Genomic DNA, 25337 nt, shown 5'->3' with positions numbered 1-25337 from the left:
AGCTTTATCTAAAAGAATGCAAAATTCTCTTCAGGAAAGTTGTTATCGACTTTTCTCTAAGGGTTGTCACTATTACTCTCGAATGGACATTACTCTCGAATGGACATATCTAATACAAATCGGTGGATTAGGTATAATATACATTGTTATATTTTCCCTCCAATTGGTATACATTTACATGAAAGTTAAACTCGACAAAGTGATAATTCCACACAATGTATAATATTTGCAAATGTTTTATGACACATATTTCATAGTAGTTTTACATTTTCTTTCTTTATTTGTTAGGGTACAAACAGATTTTTTTTAATCAAACCAGCATTACGCGATACTTGCCACAATGCAACATTTCTTTAAACTCAAAAATGTAATCATTCCCTTTTTACATTAAATCCAACGACTGTAAAATTTTTAATAATTACTTCATTTATATTACAGTATTTATTTTAGTATTATATCCACTTTTCGTACCAGCACTAACCATAAATAGGGATGTGTCTGTATGGCGCAAATGTATATTACATGTTTTAAATATTAATACACACACAGAATGCAAAAAAAAAAAAAAAAGAAAATATATGAAATTAATTAATGACGATTTTTTTAATTTAAATTGATCCCCATATTTGCGCACACACACGCACAGGGAGATTTTGCGATGAAAGTGCCCGTGTGCGGTGGTTTTTGCATTGAAATAATCCTGCGGGTATTAAATGACACCAGTATTGTATTATGTGGCCCCGGAATGCTGCGGGCATTACTGCTGCTGTTGATGTTGCCGCCGCCACTGCTGTTTGTAATACCTTTGCTGCTTTTATTTCAGACTATAAAATCCATACTATTATCCATAACCATATAAGCGCTATGTCGTCGTTTCAATGGCCAAATGGTTGCTGTAAAATATGATTAAAAAGACATAATGAAATTGATATGAAATGCAACAAAAATAAAGGAAATCGTAGTGATTATAAAGATCATACTATTTGGCAAAATGGACTAACTCCATAAATGCGAAAAGTGTGTTGTTAATTGATGGAAATTACAGCAAATCTGTATTTATTCAAATAATCAATTAAACTTTGTGTTTACTTATTAACTACACCTATGTCGGAAATATCCATTAAGGAACTAAGAAAAAGTGGAATCATAACTTCTAATTTTTGTAATAATACAATACCGCCATATGCATAAATCAGCACAAGTCCAAATATTACCAAAATAGTAGCATACTTTATGGAATTAGGTTAATTACTACTTTAAATTTAGCGGCATTATTCACCGGAATTGTTTATCGTATTTGAAGTTCGAAATCGTTCTACAGCCTATGACAAAAAATTACTTACGAAGGACCATGTCTTCATATATCCTCCATATAAGGGGTTTCATTTGGGATGTAATTTTCTACGGCTTTTTTTTTGGAAAAATTTCAAGTTCCTTCAAAATGATGGAGAGTTTTGAAAGCTCGGCCCGGCCCTCCACCATAGTATGTAGGGTATATTAAGTTTGTCATTCCGTTTGTAACACCTCGAAATACACATTTTAGACCCCCCCAAGATTTAGCGATGTTCGTCCGTTTGTCCATCTATCCGTCTGTGGAAATCACTCCAGCTTCCGAACAAATTGGAGTAGATTGATAAAACTTTGCCCAAATGTGTGTTATGTCTGCAGGACTTTGGTATGTAGGTCCACGTTTTGGTATAGCCCCCATATAACTGTACCTCCCTATATTCGGTATTTTGATGATTTTAGCGACATTTTTCACCGGAATACCAAATTTGGTATTTGAAGTTCGCAATGGATACTACAGCCTAAGACAGAAAATTGTCTGTGCAGGTCCACGTCTTCGTAGAGCCCACATATAACGGTACATCCCGATATTCGGTATTTTGATAATTTTAGCGAATTTATTCACCGGAATTGTTTCAAATTTGATATTTAAAGTTCGTAATGGATGCTACAGCCTAAGACAGAAAATATAACGGTACCTCCCGATGTTCGGTATTTTGATTTTATCGACAATTTAACCGATTTTTTTAAGTTTCGCATTTAAATATTGTAATGGCTTATGACAAATGTTACCTATGCAGGTTCATGTCGTCGTATAGACCCTAATATAATGGCTACATTCGGCATTTTAAGATTTTAACAGAAGTTTTAACGTATTTTATTATTTTTGAGAGTTGCAAAATTCGTTCCAAATGGTGGAGGGTATTCAAAGTTCAGCCCGGCCGAACTTACAGCTTTTTTAATTGTTTTTCTTCACGTAGGCGAGAAGAGAATTGTTGGTAATTATTATATTTTTCGGGGAAAAAATTTCTAGCAGTAATTGCTGAAATATATTTCAATTCAATAGATTTAGTAGGTGTTTATACGCTTAGGATAAAAATATTAGAAAGTTAAAATATATCAAATTTATGCTATCAGGGATATACGAATGGAATTGTTAATACTACATTCACCAGGATGATAACAGTTTGACTGTTATGGAATATATATATTACGTGGAATTAAAAAATAAAAAAGACAAAACTGGGCGTGGCAAACTATACGACAGCCTACACCACTTCGAATATTTAGTAGAGCTGCTGATCAACACTAATCGTTTATACTGAGAATCTATGTGGAGTAAATCATGCCGAATATTGTCCGTATTTAATGTTTATTTAGGCTTAAAATCAGCTTTAAAAGGTTAAAAATGGAACTGAAATATAGATATCTCGATATCGATTCAAAAAAAATAAAAAATAAAAAATAAATGAATAAATAAATAAAAAATAGCATTGTTATAGCTACATATTATGGATTAACATGTCTTCAATATAAAATCGGCTGAAACATATATAAGGCAGCTATATCTATATCTGAATGGAGTTGATCCAAAGTTGGCAGACTTTATTTCAGTCTGAACTTGATTACATGCCACAAATTAAAATGTTGGGCGAGTTAGCGTTCAAAATAGTGTTGTTGCTAAGCCCTATCTATAGCAACAGTACTGTCGGTGAATTAAAAAATGGGTTCGAGAATCCAACTACTGTACATTTATGTACATATATATCAAATTAGATAGAGATGTACGCTGCAGCTATCTTGAGAAAATTTGCCAAGAGTTTTTCCAGGCTATATTAGCTATCTTATACCGAATATCATTATTATAGAGCGCATATTTCAGCTTTGGCGAATTCTAAAATCGATGGGACCGGCGAAATTTTGGTCTCCGATATAGGACTACTTTCTATCTCGCCGAACTGAGTCGATCTAGCTGGGTATGTCCGTCTTTCCGTCTGTTCATGTTAATTTGTAATCATGCTACAGGACGCAATTATGGTCTGATTCTCACGAAATTTGGCATAGAGGTGGCATTATGGTCAGCCTATTTGTTTTTGGAGATGACGCAAAATATTTAGCGGTTAAATAGACTAAAACCAGAAACATATCTTGATTTTGCAGTTGCTCTACAGGTCGCAATTATGGACCATCGACGCAATTTATCATGGGGATAGAGTTTAGGGCAGGACCGAAGCCTACATATTTAGCGAATAAAATAAAATCGAAATTTTACGCAAAAAACTACAAAATTATCCACTTAAACACAAATGATTTTTAATCCAGCGCAATTAAAAAAAAACACTAATAACCCAGATATAGCATATACAGCAAAATATATATAACCTCATATATCAAAGAAAGGAATATTATTTAACCGCTTAAAGCTCATAAAATGCTGGACTGATTTCACGCATTCGGAATGGCCTCTTGCCAGAAAAGAATAAAATCTAAGAAAATGGCATAAAAATATGCAAAACAAGTGAGTATTTTTTATTTATTTATTTATTTATTTCTTCTATTATATTTTGTGATATTTTTTGTTTATTGTCACATTTTTTATCGCATGAGTTTTTTCAATTTGACTTACAATATTGGATCGTAAATTTTGTAATATTTTTTCACCCTACAACACTATGCCTTGAGGGTGTTATGCTCAGGTCGCAACTATAGTCCGATCCTACGGAAATTTTGCATGGGGTAGTGTTATGGTCTGAATTTAAGCCTATTGTTTTTGAAGATGTATATTTAGGGCTACAAATGGACAAAAATTAAAATTTTCGTGATTTGCAGTCGCTCCACAGGTCACAAATAAAAACAAATCGACACGTAATTTTGCATGACATTAGACATTAGAAAGGGGTGGTTAAAATGCATCACTTCTGTTGTGTGAAATTGTTTTGAATAACTATTGCTCAGATGTATTTTAGGTCGGCACAAATTTTAGTATTGAAAATAAGCCAGTTCAAAATTAGCTAATAATAGTTACGGGTTCCAGTCTTCCACCCCTACCCAACTCAGATTCAGAATCTGATTTTGGTGGTCTAGAGCTTGGTTGTGGGGGAAACTTAACTGGAGTGCTACAAAATTTGTACCACGATGAGCATATTGGAGGAGACGACAAACCCTTTCCAACCCTTTTAATGAAATGATAGGAACTCGGTCACATTTGTCGACGTAACTTTGACCAATCCGAAGATTGAAACATATGGAAATGTAAGGATTAGCGCCTTCTTCATCCAATGAGAGCCTTCTTCAATGCGAGAAACGAAGCAATGATGAAGGCTCTTTAATTTAATTTTTCGCATTTAATAAGGCCCACGTTGGAGAAAGTAGGAGCTCATTCTTAAATTTTCAGACGTTTCAACAGAGTTATTACCGTCAGTGCTGGATCCAAGCAGCAAGGTTTCAATAATATTGATACGAATGCAGTCACCGGGGTTATAAATAGTCTGAAGGCGTAATCGATATTGTAACCGTTTCACTGAGCATCGGGAAAGGTTTGATGGTAAAAGGTATGATCATCCAATCCATTGAAAATGATATTTTATTTTAATGCCATTATTTCAAAGGCAGTTAATCCATTTTGCAATGCACACTACGTTAATCATGATAAATGGTTGTTGAAAATAAAACCACAGGATTAAATTTGGTTGAAATGATATTTTTTGTAATTTTTATTTTATTTCGTATTTTTTACCAGGAGGGGTTTAGCAAACTGTCAATAGTGATTCTCTGTTCTTTGTGATACTCTACATATATAAGGGATATTTGAATATTGCATTTCAAATATTAACAAGGATGGGGTTTTCAATTTAGATTTAGCAAAATTCCTTTAATAATTTTTCGTTACGATTTGGGTTTTATTTTTATTTATTTTAATGCAGGAATGGGTCGCTTAGGTGGAAAGATATTTTTAAAGTATAAACTTTTCATTATTACCATGTAACCGTTATATCATTAATTATAATTATTTATATTATTCTCCGTAGTCATCAAAGAACGTCTAAGTATTATATTCACCTTTCTATGAATTTTGTTTCATGTTTTTCGTTACTCTTTTGTTTTATTTACTTCCTGTGTCAACACGAACTCTTTTTTAGTTCGTTTAATTACTTTTAATTAAACTTGTATATTTATATAGGATATCTATTCGCTGCTAATTTAGTCTCTTATTTATGTTATAATTAACTGTAATTTTTCTGTTGACTTGCTTGTAATGTTTTAATATTTTTTTTTTACAATATAATTATTAATATTTACAACTGCACATTATTTACTATATATTAAAATGCATCTCATAATATTGTTGTAATGATTTTGTATTGTTTATACTAAATAATTATAGCTTATGATAGCCCTTTGTAATGCAGGATAATTTAATATCAACAAATGCTAATAATAATAAGAACAAGTAAAAAAGCTGTAAGTTCGGCCGGGCCGAACTTTTAATACCCTCCACCATTTGGTACAAATTTGGCAATTTCCAAAAAAAAAAAAAAACCGTTAAAAATTCTGTTAAAATCTTAAAAATACCGAATGCTTATACGACGACGTGGGCCTGCATAGGCAAAGGCGACGTGGGGGCTATACGAAGACGTGGACCAGCACAGACAATTTTCTGGTATGGGCTGAAGTATCCATTACGAACTTCACATGCGAAATTTGAAAGAATCCCTGTAAATAATGTCGCTAAAATCATTAAAATACCGAATATCGGGGGGTACCGTTATATGGGGGCTATATGAAGACGTGGACCTGCACAGATAATTTTCTGTCTTAGGCTGTAGTATCCATTACAAACATCAAATGGCAAATTTGAAATAATTCCGGTGAATAATGTCGCTAAAATCATCAAAATACCGAATATCGGGAGGTACCGTTATATGGGGGCTATATGATAACTTGGACCTACATGGCCCATTTACGAACTTAACCTGCCTACTGGGACAATATACATGTGTGCAAAATTTTAGCCTTCTATCTCAATTTGTTCGAAAGATAGCGTGATTACAACAGACAGACAGACAGACAGACAGACGGACAGACAGACAGACAGACAGACACACAGACAGACAGACGGACATGGCTAAATCGTCTTAGAATTTTACGCTGATCAAGAATATATATACTTTGTTGGGTCTGACATGAATATTTCGAGGAGTTACAAACGGAATGACAAAATTAATATACCCTCCATAGTATGGTGGAGGGTATAAAAAATTACATAATGTATCCATTTAAAAAAAAAAAAGTAAAAAAGCAGTAAGTTCGGCCGGGCCGAATATTGAATACCCTCCACCATTTGAAACGTATTAGAAAATTTTCAAAAAAATAAAATCCATTAAAAATTCTTTTAAAATCTTTAAAATCTATATATATAAAAGAAAGTTGTGTTAGTTACTACGCTTATAACTTAAGAACCGCTGGACTGATTTTAACGATTCATACAAATTCGGAATTGTCTCCTCTCCGAAAAGGATAATATCCAAAAAAATCCCGTAAAAATGTGATATATTAACATTTTCATTTTGACTTTTGAAATGTACAATAGTAATGTTTTATTTTGCATGATTTTTTTCCATTTTGACTTACTTTTTTCTAATGTACATTTGTAGTGTTTTGTACATTTTATTTTTGAATTCGAATATTAATACTAATTTATTTAAATGACTTGATTTCTTGAGAACTGAAGTTGATGGCGGGTTACATGGAAGTGTAGTACCGAATTATGTGATGGCGAAACGGAATAGATGATATGGATATAATTTAATGGAATCGAATTTTAAAATAGAAGTACATTCTATTGACAAACTATATAAGGATCTTCAAACATTTGCTGTAAAAAATCAGGGAACAAGTTCAAGATTTTTTCAATGTGTTATTCTTCTTTTGTCAATTTTTTGTCAATTTGTATTATCTAATTGAATTCAGTAAATTTTTTGTGAACAAAATAAAGAATGATTTTTCACTATACACAAATTTTCACCAAAAAATTAAATAAGTGGGAAATACGATGTTAACTGACATCTACCTTTCAACTCAAGGGCTGACATCGTGGTTCAGCTGGAAGATGCGAACACATTTGAACAAACAAAAATTACCGAAAAAGCCTAATGGGGCTCATTTCAAAGCGTGGAACTACTTCTTTCCTGTCACAATAATCCGTCCAATGTACATTCAGAAAAATACCAAATATAAAGGGTGGAAAATAGTAGAGCGAATGGGACTCTTAGTAAGAAAAGGATTTCTATCCTTCCAGAAATTCTTCCCAAACATTCAAGATACCTTAAATCGCTTTTGCAGGTCATGATATTGATCATAACTGACGGATAAGGGTACAACCCGATTTCATATTTATATAACCATCGTATGATTTAAGCTATTTTTGGTGTCTTGGTCACTTTTCTAATATTTTGGTCATTATTTGGCATCTTTGTTTCTAAGGGGGTAGAGAACCCCTTCGCATAAAATTTGAAAATTTCAGAGTAGGGCCCATATTGGTCTTGACCACATTCATCAATTGATTTGGCTAAAACATTTTATTTATGCCACCCTGGTGTAGGGAACCATCATACATATAATTGCCACATAGGAATTTATTTAAGTAAAGTCCCCACATTGGAGTATCCCCAAGTCCACTTTCACATGTAATTCGTGGCCAGAAAAGAAAATTTTGTTTTCTATTGAATTTGTAACCCCCAAGATAATATTGGTTGAGCCACGTTTTGGTATAACCCTTATATAAATGTATCCCTGATTTCAGCTGTCACCGTGGCCACGTTTTTCAACTGATTTGGCAATTATTTGCAGTATTTAGGCTCCTTTGTGAGTAGAGAACCATCTTACAGAAAAATGTCAACATACGTAAATATGTTGGTACAGTCCCCATATAATCCCCAGGCCCGCCGATCTATAGTGATGTTTACCGATTGGCGGACAACAACGCGGGTATTGTTTAATCGTCATTGAATTTTACTATGAACAAGAACATATACTCTTTGGGGACTCTAATGCGCAATTTGAGGTGATATGGTAATGGGTGCAAAAGCGTAATTAACTTTGACTATTCCGAAATTATTTTTCCCTCCTTCCATAGTTATTAATATCTATTTAGTCGAATCAATATTTATATTAAACTAGCTGGCCCGGTCCGCGTTGCCGGACCGTAGTTTTTGTCTATTATGCATATTTTTTAAAGCATAAATATTCACAGATATGACTGATATAAGTGTTCGCGTACTGGTCGATTAAAAGTGTTTTAAAATATCTGTACCCATATTTAAGCCGTGGGCTTCAATATTCAAACCGTGTGCTTCAAATGTGTGGATGTGTTATACAAATCTATTAAAAAGTATATATCAATCTTATCCCCATGTAATGGATCAAAGGGGGTACTATTGCATGGAAAAAATTCTAAAATTTGTACGTATGTTGAAATTTTTGTGTAAGATTTTCACCCCCCAACTACACATTTTTAGCCAAATCCTTTGAAATATGGTAAAATCAAGAGGTACCTTTATATGGGCACTACTCCGAAACATCGACCTACAATGAAAACTTTATTCTACCTCTTATAATCCAAGATGACAAATAGAGGCCAAATCAAAAATATACCAGAACAACATAGCATGTCAAACTGAAAAAAAATCACGTGATTTAAAAAAGTAAAAATAGTTTTATCCACCTCATAATTGAGGGCAGAATGATTTCAGAATAGTCAAATATAATTACTATTTTACCCCCATTACCGTAAGATGGGAATTAATTTTATTTGCCATTTAAATTGTAAGTTGGAGACCCTATAAAGTCCATATTTTTCATCATAGTATATTTCAATGACGATTCAACAAATATTCGGTCCCGTGTTACCTTCTTATATTTGTTATTTGTTCATGTTTTCACAAATTTTTTCATATAGATGTACATCCCAAATCTACGTTCCCAACCAATATTCTCGGGGGTTACAAATTCAGTAGAATACAAAATGTTCTTTTCTGATCACACATTAGATGTGAAAGTGGACTTGGGGATACTCCAATGTGGGGACTTTACTTAAGTAAGTTCCTATGTGGCAATTATCTGTATGATGGTTCCCTACCCCAAGGTAGCATAGATACAATTTTTTAGCCAAATCAATTGATGAATGTCGTCAAGACCAATATGGGCCCTACTCTGAAAATTTCAAATTTTATGCGCCCTTAGACACAAAGATGCCAAATAAGGGCCAAAAAAATAAAAACGGGATTAAGACCCCAAAAATAGCCTGAATCATACGATGGTTATATAAATATGAAATCGGGTTGTACCCTTATCCGTGAGTTATGATCTATATCATGGCCTGCAAAAGCCGATTTAAGGTATCTTGAATGTTTGGGAAGAATTTCTTGGAGGATAGATATCCTTTTCTTACTAAAAGTCCCATTCGATCTACTATTTTGTACCCTTTATATTTGGTATTGTACTGATTGCACTCCCAAAGACTTTTGCATTTTAAGCTCTCATTAGACGGATTATTGTCTCATGAAAGAAGTAGGTCCACGCTTTGAAATGAGCCCCATTAGGCTCTTTCGGTCATTTTTGTTTGTTTAAATATGTTCGCATCTTCCAGCTGAACCACGATGTAGGCACTGGAGTTGAAAGGTAGATGTCAATTAACATCATACTTCGCACTTATTTCATTTTTTGGTGAAAAATTGTATATAGTGAAAAATTATTCCTTATTTTGTTCACAAAAAAATCCACTGAATTCAATATGGTAATACAAATTGAAAAAAATTGACAAAAGAAGAATAATAAATTGAAACAATCCACAACTTGTTCGCTGAATTTTTACAGCAACTGTTTAAAGATCCTTACAAAGTTTGTCAATAGAATGTACTTTTATTTTAAAATTCAATTCCATTGGAAATTTTTTTCGATATTTTCCCGTTTTGAGAATTTTTGCAATGAGATCTATTTTTCGTGATTTTTTTTAGCGATTTTGACAAAGTAATTATCTTTTAACTTTCGAGTGACCGCATTAAATTATTTCGATATCATCTATTCCGTTTCGCCACCATAAAATTCGGTACTACACTTCCATGTAACCCGCCATCAATTTCAGTTCTCCAGAAATCAAGTCAATTAAATAAATTGGTATTAATATTTGCATTCAAAAATAAAATATAAAAAACACTACAAATGTGCATTAGAAAAAAGTAAGTCAAAATGGAAAAAAATCATTCAAAATAAAACATTACTATTGTACATTTCAAAAGTCAAAATGAAAATGTTAATATATCACATTTTCACGCGATTTTTTGGATATTATCCTTTTCGGAAAAGAGACAATTCCGAATTTTTTTGAATCGTTAAAATCTGTCCAGGGGTTCTTAAGTTATAAGCGTAGTAACTAACACAACTTCCTTTTATATATATAGATTTTGTTCACTTTTATGAGCTAGATTTGTGAAATATTATGCTATGCGAAATTTGCATTAAAGACTAAAACTACGGGCCGGCAACGCGGACCGGGCCAGCTAGTATCTAATATAGGAAGGTGCCGATATATGGGGGGATATACGATATTGTGGACCTATAAAGACAAATCTATGTCTGCGTGTAAAGTACTCACAAGGAACTTCTTGTGTGGATTTCCAAAATACCGAATATCGCGAGGTATCGTTATATGGGAGCCATACGTTATCGTTAACCTATATAGAGAATTCTCTGTCGGGGGGTAAAGTGCTCACAAAGAACCCCTTGTGTACAAAGAACATCAAAATACCGAATATCGGGGGTACCGTTATATGAGGGCTATACGATATCGTGGACCTTTATAGATAATTCTTTTTGAAGGGGTAAAATATACACAAGGGACTCCTTTTGTGGAATTTCAGACAATTCCAATGAAAAATGTGGCTTAAAACATCAAAATACCGAATACCGTCGGGGTACCGTTATATGGGGGCTATACGATATTGTGGACCTATATAGATAATTCTCTGCCGAGGTAAAAAGTACCCACAAGGAACTCCTTGTGTGGATTTTCAGACAATTCCGATGAAAAATGTGGGTAAAATCATCAAAATACCGAATATCGGGGGTACCGTTATATGGGAGATATACGATATCGTGGACCTGTATAGACAATTTTCTCTCAGGGGGTAAAGTACTCACAAGGAACTACTTGTGTGGATTTTAAGACAATTCCATTGAAAAATGTGGCTAACATCATCAAAATACCGAATATCGGGGGGTACAGTTATATGGGGATATACGATATCGTAGACCTATATAGACAATTCTTTTTGAAGGGGAAAAATATCCACAAGGAACTACTTCTGTGGATTAATTTGGCTTAATATACCCTCCATACCTTTTTTTTGGTGGAGGGTATAAAAAATAACCAGTATTAAGAAATTAATAAGATTTTTTCAAAAATGATGAAATATCAAAATATACAGGGTGATATAAAAAAACTGCAACAACGTCAAACGCCATCATTTTTACATTTTTTTAATTTTATTCAATGAAAGCAAAAAATATCGGAAATAGCATCAAATTTTAGAAAAAGTTTAGATTTGTTCGAATTGGTCACATTCGGTACGAATTATGGCCTTCAAACGGCCAATGAAACGGTCACACGATGCCCGAATGTTGCTCTGCGGTATATTGGTCCATTCCCAGCAAGCGCTTGCTTGATGTGATCGCCACTTTGGTATTGTTTCCAAAATTCTCCACACATAATAGTCCAACGGATTGGTATGCGGAGATTTTGGTGGCCATTATGCGCTGAAAATGAAGGGAGGAACCTCATTTTGTAACCATTCTTGTGCGGCGCGTGCTGAGTGCGATGATGCTGAATCATGTTGGAATGTCCAAGGTCTGCGGCCAAAATGTTTGCGTGTCCAAGGCTTTAATACACCCTCCAGAATGTTTTCGCGATAATATTCGGAATTTATTCTGATGCCACGGTCGATTTATACGAGCGAAGAGCGACCTTCGGCTGTTATGGCGACCCACACCATCACCATTTCCGGCAATTGAGTTCTGGTGGCCATCCGAAGCTGCACATTTTCAGCTGACCTCTGTGGCAAGTAAACACGATCATTTCGATATTTACAAACTGCTGGACAACGACAGTTCACCACTTTCGGCCAAGCGAAGCAACTCTTTAGCTCTTTCGAGTCTATTTTCTTTCTATTGCGGTTCAAGTTCTTGCACTTTTTTGGAATTTCAATGGCTTTACCCCGAGCTCATTTTTTAATATTTGCCCAATTACGATCTCCAAGTACCAAACTTGAAACAATTTCTATAAAAATGTGGCTATCCGGCAAAAATATGAATGTCGGGAAAATATATCGGTAGGTACAGTTACATAGGGTTTATAAGAAGCTGAGGACTTGTGTAAGCTATTTTCTATCAGCGAAGGTAGCACCTATTGTAGTACCCTAATCCTAAATTAAAAAAACAATTCGGAGAAAAAAGTGCCCAAAAATCTTGGACCTGTATTAGCAATTGTCTGTCATAGAAGGGAGCACCCATTACGATCTCCAAGTATCACATATGAAACGATTCCTGCGAAAAAATGTGGCTAAAATCGTAAAAATGCCGTATATCGGAAGGTACAGTTATATGGAGACTATACCAAAATATAGACCTATATAGATACCTCTCTGTTGTTTCCTACATCTGAAAACAATTCTATCAATCTTCTTCATTTCGTTTGAAAGCGAGTTGGTGGGCAGACAGAGAGACATGGTGCAATAGATATAAAACTTTAAGTTAACCAAGAGGTGTAATAAAACGGAATTTCGAGGTGTAACAAAGGGAATGGCAAATTTAAGATACCCTCCCTATTGCGGTGGAGGGTAAGCAATTAAAATACCGAGTTTCGGGATGTTTTATGGTATAGGGGCTATAACGCGGATCTTCCAAAAAGGTGTCATTTCGAACTCCCAATACCAACTTTGAGAAAATTCCGTTTGTTTATTAGTGGAGAACGATGATAATGTTTACCAGGGGGTAAGGCAGGGAATACCTAGGTTTCGGAAAGAGCCACCAATGCTCAACAGTTCCATTGTTTATTGTCTGGGATATTCTCCCCAGAAGTTATTTTAAAAATAACTTCTATGACAAAAAAAAAAAAAACAGTTTTATACCCTCCACCATGGGTAGGAGGGTATATTAACTTTGTCATTCCGTTTGTTACACCTCTAAATATTCGTCGTAGACCCCATAAAGTATATATATTCATAATCAGCATAAAATTCTAAGACGATTTAGCGATGTCCGTCTGTCTGTCCGTCTGTCTGTCTGTCTGTCTGTCTGTCTGTCTGTCCGTCTGTCTGTCTGTTGAAATCACGATAGAGCCCACATTATTTGACGTAGACCTTTGAAATTTGGCACAAGTGTGTGTATTGTCCCTAGGATGGTTGGTATTGAAAATGAGATATATCGGTCCACGTTCTGGTATAATCCCCATATAACGGTACCTCCCGATATTCGGTATTTTGATGATTTATGCCACATTTTTTCACGGATTTATCTGAAAATTGGTATTTGTAGGTCATGACGGGTCCCTGAGCGTGTGGCAAAACATTGCATGTATAGGTCCACGTTTTGGTATAGCCCCCACATAACGGTACCTACCGATATTCGGTATTTTTATGATTTATGCCACATTTTTTCACAGATTTGTCTGAAAATTGGTATTTGTAGGTCACAACGGGTCCCTGAGCGTGTGGCAAAACATTGCATGTATAGGTCCACGTTCTGGTATAGTCCCCATATAACGGTACCTCCCGATATTCGGTATTTTGATGATTTATGCCACATTTTTTCACTGATTTGTGTAAAAGTTGGTATTTGTGGGTCATAATGGGTCCTAGTTCGTGTGGCGAAACATTGTAATTATAGGTGCACGTGTTGGTGTAGCCCCTATATAACGGTACCTCCCGATATTCGGCATTTTAATGTTTTTTGCCACATTTCTTCTAATGTTCTTTTACCCTAGGGTGGAGGGTATTAAAAGTTTGGCCCGGCCGAACTTAATGTTTTTTTACTTGTTTAATTAAATGACGAGATCGCAAGCTCAATAGAAGAGGAACTAAAGAATTAAGTAAAACTAAAATTCTTTTGAAAAATTGTCTAAATCTTACAACCGCACTTATAAACATTTACATCTTTCTCCACTTGTTATGCTTTCGTTGTACCAGAACGAAGCAGCATAACCACTTAAGTTGGTTTTGTCTGTTGTAACAAAAAACATATTCGTCGACTGTGCCTTGTCTATTAATAGAACAGTGTTGGCTTCTTTGGCATAACAAGTGGAGAAAGATGTAAATGTTTATAAGCGCGGTTGTAAGATTTAGAAGAAATAAGTAGGTGCCCAAATGTAGTTTCGGCACATAGAATCCAATTTTTAAACACCATATAGAGGTAAGGGTGTTATGTCTTTGTGCATTTGTTTGTGACGTGGAGAAGGAAGCGAGATAGACCCATAGTTACTTTTGAGGAGCTTCATAGAATCACTTTCTGTCCATGTATTTTTGTAAACAAAATGCAGATCGCATTTATTATCCGATTGAGATGAAATTTTGCAAATAATACTTGATGAGAATCGGTTTAGATATATCTCCAATATATGTGTTCAATTGATTTCGTGTTAATTGTGCACCAAATGGCCGAATTCAGTCAAGAAGCAAGCACATCATATTTGGTGAAAATCGGTCCAGATATAGCCATAACTCCCCATAGACTGTACCGCCAGATTTAAGACATTTTGGCGGTTATTTTCATATGTTTGAACCAAATTATATTGGCATACATCAACGGAATTTTGCTACATTTTGCAATTTTCTTGACCGAACTTTAGTGATAATACCCTACAACATTATGTGTTGGGGGTATTATAAGTTTAATTGGGCCAAAAATTATGTAACACCTCGAAATATTGATTTCCCACATAGGAAAGTATATATGGATCTTCCTATCTCGCCGAGATGAGTCGATCTAGCTATGTATGTCCGTCCCTCCATCTGTTCGTCTGTTCATATTAATTTGTGATCAAGCTACAGGCCGCAATTATGAACCGATCCTCACGAAATTGAAAATGGAGTTGGGGTTATAGTCAGAATAGAACTCATTGTTTTTGGAGATGATCGCACGATATTTAGGGGTTGAAATGGACCAAAAACAGAAAAATTTCCTGATTTTGCACTTGCTCTGTAGGCCATAATTATGAACCAATCGACGTGAAAATTTGCATGGAGTTGGAGTTTAAGAGTTTGGTGGTCATCGGACAATAATTAGCAAGTAAAATAGACCCTATCTTTTATGTAATAAAATTGGAAAATTTTCACTAAACCGCGAATATTTTCAATCCCAGCCAAATCACAAATACATTAAAAGATCACATCTGACCATTCAAGTGATGCTGATAGCCAAGAAATCGGACATATAGCAAATTATGTACAAGATATATGTAAAAGAAATAATATTTTTCTGCTCATAAATCAAGAACCGATTTTCACAATTCCCATCAATTCGGAGTGGTCTTTTGCCTGAAAACGATATAATCTAATAAAATCGCCGAAAAATATACCAATAAACCAGTAAGGAAAGCTCAAAAGTCGGGCGGGGCCAACTATATGATACCCTACACCACTATGCATATTTAGTAGAGCTCTCGTAAAAAGGTTTATACAGGGCATTTCAGAGCTCTATGAGATATTTGGTACAAAATCAAAATCTATCTAATTTTATCGTGCATTTTACGAACTATAGCTATCTCTGAAACGACTTTTACTAAAATTGGTGTCCTTGCTTCTAGGCTGAATTTGGCCAGATATGCCAAAATTCATGCCATTTCGGTTGATATTGGCCATTTGTTGCACAATTAACACGAAATCGGATGAAGATACATATGGGTGCTATATCCAAATCTGAATAGATTTTGATAAAATTAAAATCGACTACTTTTGGGCTTTATCTGATATCTGGTACCAAATATCATTCCTGTGAAGAGCATGCTATGCTATGCTATATCCAAATCTGAACAGATTTTGATAAAATTAAAATCGAATATTTTTGGGCTTTATCTGATATCTGGTACCAAATATCATTCCTGTGAAGAGTATATTACGAATGTAAGGGACTTAAAGACCAAATCGGATGAAAGATATATATGGGAGCTATAGCTATATCTGAACCGATTTTTACTAAAATTGGTGTACTTGCTTATAGGCTGGTTTCGGTTGAATTTGCCAAAATTCATGCCATTTGGGCTGATATTGGCCTTTTGATGCACAATTAACACGAAATCGGATGAAGATATATATGGGAGGCATATCCAAATCGGAACAGATTTTAATAAAATTAAAATCAAATATTTATGGGCTTTATCTGATATCTGGTACCAAATATCATCCCTGTGGAGTGCATATTACGAATGTGAGGGATGTGAGGGAAATCGGATGAAAGATATATGTGGGAGCTATATCTATATCTGAACCGATTTTTACTAAAATTGGTGTACTTGCTTCTAAGCTGGTTTCGGTCGGATTTGCCAAAATTGATGCTATTACGGCCATTTGGTGGTCAATCACCCGAAATCGGATGAAGATATATATGGGAGCTATATCCAAATCTGAACCGATTTCGATAAAATTTAAAACACCTATTCCTGTGCTCCATCTAATATGGTACCAAATATCACGGTTGTGGAGTGAATATTACGAATGTAAGGGACTAAAACACTAAATCGGATGAAACATATATATGTTGCTATATCTATATCTGAACCGATTTTCACTAAATTTGATATACTTGCTTCTAGGCTGAATTTGGTCCGAGGTACTAAAATTCAGTCCATTTGGACTTATATCGGCCATTTGGTGCACAATTAACCCGAAATCGGATGAAGATATATATGGGAGCTATATCCAAATCTGAACCGATTTCGATAAAATTTCAAACAGCTATTTCTGGGCTGTATCTTATATCTGGTACCAAATATCATTCTTGTGGAGTGCATATTACGAATGTGAGAGGCTTAAACACCAAATCGGATAAAACATATATATGGGAGCTAAAGCGGTTTCTGAACCGATTTTCTCCAAATTTGTTGTATTTGCTTTAAGGCTAATCTCGGTCAAATGTGCCAAAATTCGGGCCATTTGGGCTGATATTGGCCATTTGGTGGTCAATTAACCCGAAATCGGATGAAGATATATATGGGAGCTATAGCTATATCTGAACCGATTTTCTCCAAATTTGATATAATTGCTTCTGGGCCGAACTCGGTTGGGTGTGCCAAAATTCAGGTAATTTGGACCGATTGTGGACATTTGGTGCTCATTTAACCCGAAATCGGATGAAGATATATATGGGAGCTATATCTAAATTTGATCCGATTCTCACCAATTTCAATAGGGTTCGTCCTTGTTCACAAGAATACATGGACAGACGGACGGACGGACGGACTGACGTGCATAAATCGACTCAGAAAGTGATTCTATGAAGGTTCTCAAAAGTAACTATGGGTCTATCTCGTTTCCTTCTCCATGTTACAAACAAATGCACAAAGACATAATACCCTTACCACTATGTGGTGTAGGGTATAAAAAGTGAATATCTTTGGTCGAATTGTTTTTCATTTTTTATCGCATGCGATTTGAGGGTATTATATGCATGTCGCAATTATCGTCCGGTTCTCCCGAAATTTTGTGTGGGGGTAGGGTTAGGGCCAGAATTAAAGCCTATTGTTCTTAAGATGTATATTTAGAGGTGCAAATGGACTAAAAAGAAAATATTTTTTTTCTAATTTTGTAGTCGCTCTATAGGTAACAATTGAAAACTAATCGACGCGAAATTTCGCATCAAAAGAGAGTTAAGGACAGGGAAGAAGTCAAGCATTTTGGATGACCATTGCAATATATTTAGCTGTAAAATGGACCACAACTTTCGTGTGGAATCATGACCCAAAATTGCATACAAAGAAACACAGAGTTTTTTTTTATCAGTTTTTGAATTAATTTATTGCACCATAAACCACATGGCAGTGGAATTAAGTGTTCGTTTCATGTTTCATTTAATTAGCTTATTCAGTTTTTTTTTTTTAATTAATTATATTTTTATATTTGTTTTAAATTCAAATATAACCTTTGAATTCTTAAAAGTCTTAAAGATTTCTATACAATATCATTACAAATAATTTATTATGTTTTTGGTTTTTTTTTGTTTTGGTTTTTTTGCTAAACGCTACTAACATTTCTAACCTGCTTGGCTCTTACTAAGCTGGTCTAAATAAATATATATATATAGAGAGTCGTTTCAACGGATGAGCATTCAGAAATGAATTGAAAAAACCGGAAAATTAAAAAAAAAATTGTAAAAAATATGAGTCATAACTTTTTTTGTAATCGTATATTTTTTTCTGTTGTTGCTGTATTTCATTGCTGAAATAGTAGTCATTTTTTTTGTTAATATTTGTCTTTTTCTCTTTTCTTTTTTTACTACTTTCATTAAACTTCAAAAGATCACAATTATACTGTACATAGTGTTCGTTTCGTTTACGAAAAAGTGATTACAGTCGAACATGGGTAAAACGGAGGGGTAGGGCAAAAAGTTGGATTAATCTGACACAACTTAGTTTGCAACATGTCTCAAAGACGTCCTTTTTAACATGTGCCGTAAAATTAGGATTCAGGACAATATTTCAACGGAGTACCTGTTATTGTAATGAGGAATGAATAATAGATACGGACGAAGCCAATAATTGAAAGAAATATATCTTGGAGCGATGAGGGTGATATTTTCGCAATAAACCTGCACTGACAGCCTAACGGTATTTTGGGTTTTTAGACATATTTTAACCCGAATTTGTTGTAAATTGGCAGCATGTGTTTCCATTATGTACCTTCAGATTTTCGCATTTTAATATCTTTTCAACGGAAATGTTTCAAATTTGAAATTAAAAATTCCTAATAAGTGCTATATCCCATGCCAGAAAAGTGCTTACAAAGGTCCACGTTTTCGTATAGGCCCCATATAACGGTACCTCCCAATATTCGGTGTTTTGATGATTTTAGGGACAAAATTCACCGGAATTGTTTCAAATTTCGTACTTGTATATCGTAATTGCATATGCACCTCTTCGTATAGGCTAACCCCCTATATTCCATATTTTTATAATCTAAACAGCCTTTTTTAAAAGATCTTTTTTAACTCGCAAATTATTTCCAAATGCTGGAGGGTATTCAAAGTTCGGCCAGTCCGAACTTACTTATTTGCTTCTTAATCTTCCCTGTGAAAATATTCCAAAGGAGTTGACTTGTATTGCCCATTTTGGAATATGAACAAACAAAGTTTGGGCCAATTCGGATACTCCTTTTGAGAGTTATTCTCTGCGCCATACAGGAGAACCGATGGACCTACGACAGCCTTACTCACAATATATGTATTAATAGTGATGATAGACTCTCTTGGCCTACCAAATAAATGGCAAATGTAATTTGAGAGAGAATACGTGTGATTTGTTTACACTTTTTCGTTCGAGGCTGCTCATAGCTGACGCACGAGGACATTTGGCTGCAAACAAAAAGTCCAGAATGAAACTTTGTACAGAGAGATTTTGGAACGAAAGCCGTTATTTCGATGAAAGTCGTTTTTAAAGATATAGGGTAATGTGTACCATGTGTAGTCCAGTAGCCCATTCGAGAATTATTCTGCGCGTCAGACAGGAAAGCCGATGGACCCAAGATAGCCTTGCTCACAATATATGTATTAGTAGTGGTGAGAGAGTTATACTTGGGAAGCAATTATTAACTTCCTGAAGGAAATTCGTTCAGAGAAATTTGTGGACGAAAGACGTTATTTCGACAAGAGTTATAATTGAAGATATAAAGTGTACCATATGAAGTCCTTAGGCGGAGGTTCTAAACATCTATTGTTCATGATATCCCTCCTGAAACTGACGGTTATGCATGTCCTGAGTTGCAACTAAATTTTTTCAAATGCCAAGTTTTTTTAAGGATATCCTACTTTTAACTTCGAAATTCTTAATATTAGGGTAGTCTGTAGCCTTATGAGTCCTGCCCTTCTTTCCCCCCAATTTTCCATTTTAGCCATATTCGACTGTAAGTTTTTTATGAGTTTCGTTTTTTTCTTTCTTTATTACTGCATTTAGGAGGCTTCAGTAGGAGGTGGTGATGGTGGTGATGTTGATAGTGGAATATTTGCATTATTTTGAGAGAGTTTTATTTTATTTTTTGTTCTCTTTTTTATGGCTAATGATTAATTCCTTGCATCGATCCTAGGACCATTAACTTAGCTATAATTTCGTTTTTTTTTCTTTCTTTTTCATGGATAATAAATACATTTCAATCTTTTGCTTTTCTCGTTTTTTTTGCATTATTTTATGGGTTAGAGGAGGGGGTGGAGGAGGAGAAGAAGGAGTAGGAGTAGGTGGTGGCTTGATTAATACATAACTTACACATTGGCCGAAGGACCAAAACTACTAAAATATTTATTCGTATTATGATTATTTAATAAATTATCGCTAGCGGTGGTGCTGGTGGTTATTGTTGTTGGTTTTGCTGTGGTATTATTGGTGGTGGTAATGGCGGCATCTAAATTTGAGCTACTACAGCTGAGATTTTGGCTACAGCTATTTGGGGGATTTGCGGAGGAATTTGTTGTGTTGTTGGTGGTGGAATTGTTGGAGGGGCTATTATAACTGGTTGAGGGTTGTAATAGTTTATCACCTGCTGCATGGGCATACGATGGTGGAGGCTGCTGGTGCTGTTGTTGTTGCTGCTGCTGTCGAAATGCCTGATAGGCATCCGAGGACACGGCCGACCAGGTACCATCTTTTGATTTGATGTATAAATGCTGTTTATTGGGTTGCTTACTGCCAAAATGATGATAATCACTGGCCGCAATCGAAGAGCTAGAAGCCCAATCATTGAGCAGCTGATTGGTCGAGTTACTTATCAGTGAAAAATCATTGTCATTGAATGTGTCCGCATGGCTGTTGGTCAGAAAATCCAAATGGGAACCGGTTTGGCTGCCATGTTGCTGCTGTTGTTGTTGCTGTTGACCAGACTTATTATTGGCCAGTGAGCCATTATTCTTGTAGAGGCTACCGAAATTAATGTTATTCTCGCTTTTGAACATTTTCGGATTACGTGGCCGGCGTAGAGTGCCAGCACCCCCGCCATTGATCATTTGTGTGGCCAGTGTTGTGTTGGCATAGGCACCGAGGCCTTGCTTCAAAGCATTGCTGGCCACCAGTAATTGTTGTTGTTGCAATTGTTGCTGCTGCTGCTGTTGTTGTTGCCGTTGACTTTGTGATTGCATGCTGTTCGTATTAAAAGGATTTAAACGTGTCGGTTGCAATGGCTCATTGTTCATCAAATCAAAACGGTTCTCGGTAATGTTGATTTTATTGCCCGTTGCCGCATTCGACGAGGACGCGGATGATGTCGATGAAGAGGTTGCTGTGGATTTTTTCTGCTGTGATGATGTCGATACTGATTTTGATGGGGAGGCCGACAAAATGGCCGTGGATGCTGTACTGGCTGTCATTTTATCGGGCAATGTCGATAACAGATTGTTGCCAAAGGCATTGTTATCCATACCCATTATACTGCCGTTGCCACCACCACCGCCTCCCATTGAGTAATGATTGCTAGGTGGTGCTGAATAGAGGCTGGATGTAATACTGCCCATGGTGGAGCGATAATCATCGTTGTTGTTGGAGCGCATTGTTGATGAGGACAATAATTTTTGTTCATTTCCGCCGCGTAGTCCATCCAAAATATCACCTGGCCCACCCCCTGGCTGGCTGGCTTTGAGGGAGGATGTTGCTGTGGCGCTATTTCCGTTTCCTCGATTCTGATATAATTTGGCATTGGCCACAAGATTTGTTGTTGCATAGGCACCACAACTATCATAAAGTGATTGCTGTTGTTGCTGCTGCTGCTGTTGATAGGCCTTATTGTTGGCCGCCGCAAGTAGCTGCTGCTGTTGCTGCTGCAGCAGGGTTGCATGTGCACTTCCGCCATTTGGAGTTTTAAATGTTGAACATGCAACTTCAGCATAATCCGGCATGTTTAGTGGTGTAAGTCTGGAAATGGAAGAGAAACAAAAGAAGCGATATGAGTTACGGCGAAAATGAAAAAAAAAAAAACAAATAACGAAACTCAAAATGTAATTTTTAATATCAACATCGAAAGAATCCTGAAATGTACATGCAATACAAGTTTTATACAGAAAAAAAAAAAACCAAGAACGTTTTATGTTTCCCCGGAAAATGCCAACATTTTGATGTTCTGCCGCCTTCTTTGCTTTGTTTTTCAAATTCAAATAATATTTCATGTTCCCTGGAAGTCAATATAAAATAATCACTGGTTGTAAATCCGTTTACTTCTCCACCCATCTAGTTGGAAATGTTGTCGCATTAGCAATTTTGTTAAAAAAAAGGAAAATAATAGATTGCGTGAAACATGTACTAACGATGTACTAATTGCAGGAGATTGATTACTTGGTTCCGGACAAGATTACAGTTTGTATATATATATAGAATACGATAGGGATATCACTACAAAAAGGTAATGGCCAGCATGGCGGAAGCTCTACTATTACGAATATTAAAAAATCACTTAGTATTTAAAGGGTGATTTTTTAAGGTGTTATCTTTTTGATTACACTGGACTACACTTTTTGTGTTTTGCATCACTGTCAAACTGCTTCAGTTTAGTTTGTAATTTGGTCATGATATGACGGAGTGAGAATCAAGTCCAGAAACGGCTGGAGCTAGAACATTGAAATTTTATTTGAGTCGCGTGATAAGGTCAGTTTTTTTTTCTCAAATTTCGCTTTTTGTGTGGTTTGGTTGATTTTGGTTTGGTTTTGGTTGACATCGGCGGGAGTTAGGAAATATGTACTAAAAAGTACTAAATAGTATAAACTTTGATACTTGGCGAAAGAAATGGGACTGGAAATCGAAAATTTGTTGTCAAGTCTTTGAAGTTATAGATTACGTATAGGATAGACAAAGTAAATCGTTTTTCGAAATTCTAACAATACGTGTACCAAAAGTACTAAAATGCACGAAATTTGGTACCATTTGGAATAGTCTGAACAGAAAGTGAGAAAATCTTGAAATTTGGCATGAGAAACAATTCTTTGTAAATTGGATTGGTTTTAAAAATATGTACAAAGTATAGGAACTGTACTAAATGGTATTAAATTTGGTAAAATTTCGTTTTGGGTGAACGTATTAGGCTGGAGTTTTGTAATTTTTTATAGGGGTCTCTTTGGTGGTAGTTTTGTGACAAGGAGGTGGAGTTGGAAATGTTTGCTAGAAGTGCATGAAAAGTACTAAGTACTGCTTTATTTTTTACAAGTTGCTATTGGGTGAACAAATAGAGATAGAAATGTGTAGCCTGGACATATGGAGGTGGTTTTGGATGTGTGTATTATAATTATACCCAAAGTACTTAATGGAACTAAACATTTAATACTTTGATTTAGACAAAGCAAAAATTCAGAAATTTCGAATGAGAGTCAGTGGAGGATTGCAGAATAGATGTATTAAATGATTTTGATAAAATTCGAAATTACGAAAAGTTCTATATGTGACTTTAATCGTCCGAAACGTACTTTATAGTACTAATTTGGGTATTGGAGGATGTCTGTGTTTAAGATATGAAGGTGGTTTTTGAATCATAATTATACGAATTGTATGAAAAGTGCTAAATGGTACTAAATTTGGTCCCGGTTGAAGAGATAGCGAAAAAATTCTCCAATTTAATATTTAGAGTTTTGATGTGTTTTAGCGGTGGTTTGGAAATTTGTGCCACATTTTTATGAAAAGTACTAAATGGTACTAAATTTGGTACTGGGTAAAAGGGGTAGGGCTGGAATCCCTAAAATTTTATATTGAGGTCTTTGTTGGTATCTGGGTGTTACAGTTATACTAAAAGTACTAAATAGTACTAAATTTTGAATTAGGTGAAGGATTACAGCGGAAAACCTGAAATTTGATGTGGATATATAATTGTACAAAAAGTACGAAATTGTACTAAATTTGGTATTGGGAAAAGAAATAAAATTGAAAACCAGAAATTTGATATAGATGTCACTGTAGGTATCTGTGGTTAAGATATGAAGGGGTTTTGGAAATCTGTACTTTAATTGAATGAAAAGTACTACATAACACTAAATTCGGTTTTCAGTAAAGGGGTATAGCTAGATTCCCAAAAATTTGATATTTAGTTCCCTGTTAGTATCGGGGATTAAGTTTTGGAGACGTTTTTGCAATTGTGTACTATTTTTGTACGAAACGCACTAAATAGTACTGGATTTGAATTGGGTGAAGGAATAGAGCTGAAATCCTAAAAATTGATTTTGATATCACATTTTATGCTTGTAGCTGAGAAGAGGAGTTAGTTTTAGAAATGCGTGAGAAAAACGTACGAAAATCACAAGATGTTTCATAGGGTGCTGGGATAGAAATGGAATTTAATATGGGGTCTTCTGTTGGCATATCGTTTTGAGAGAAGCAGGTGGATTTGGGAATAAATACTATGATTGTTCAAAACATACTAAAAAGTACTAAATTTGCCGTTGACCAAATGGATAGAGCCTGAATCCTGAAATTTAATATTAAGGGCACTGTTGGTTTCTACGGCTTACGTGTGAACAGAAAAAATGGATGTGGGTCTATTGTGCAATGGTTTTACTAATATTCTCCTTGGTAAACTTCAAAATGAAAGATTTAAAAGACTTTTGGTGTAAAAGGTAAAGATAAAAGGTAAAAAAATTTTCTCTGGAAATAGATCAAATTTGAATAACACTGTGATTAAAAAAAATTCTCAAACCGAACAAATTGCGCATTTTGAGTACTAATAGGCTTAACTTGAACGAAAAATTTTAAGGTAGCATTTTCGCTTATTGTAACCTTAAGTATAGTCGTACCCATTCATTGCCTTGTGTTGAATATTTAACATTTAGAAATGTCA

General features: G+C 35.1%; 1 protein-coding gene across 2 annotated transcripts in view; it reads right to left on the bottom strand.

Moving 5' to 3' along the window:
• Positions 1–635: 635 nt before the first annotated feature.
• The window catches only part of LOC101887284 (protein sax-3), a 273480-nt gene continuing 248778 nt past the window's right edge, over positions 636–25337 (bottom strand). Inside the window, exons 12-13 of one of the 2 annotated variants that reach the window (XM_059124601.1) lie at positions 21075–22438; positions 636–893 (exon numbers count right to left, since the gene is read on the bottom strand). In XM_059124601.1, the coding sequence (XP_058980584.1) occupies positions 820–893; positions 21075–22438 (1438 nt within the window). In that variant the 3' untranslated portion in view covers positions 636–819. Of the gene's footprint in view, positions 894–18833; positions 22439–25337 lie in introns of those variants that run through there. The other variant, XM_059124600.1, reaches the window with a different exon arrangement.

This window comes from Musca domestica, unplaced genomic scaffold (genome assembly GCF_030504385.1).
Source record: "Musca domestica strain aabys unplaced genomic scaffold, Musca_domestica.polishedcontigs.V.1.1 3, whole genome shotgun sequence".
Classification (NCBI taxonomy): domain Eukaryota; kingdom Metazoa; phylum Arthropoda; class Insecta; order Diptera; family Muscidae; genus Musca; species Musca domestica.
This window is presented reverse-complemented; position numbering and strand designations above follow the sequence as displayed.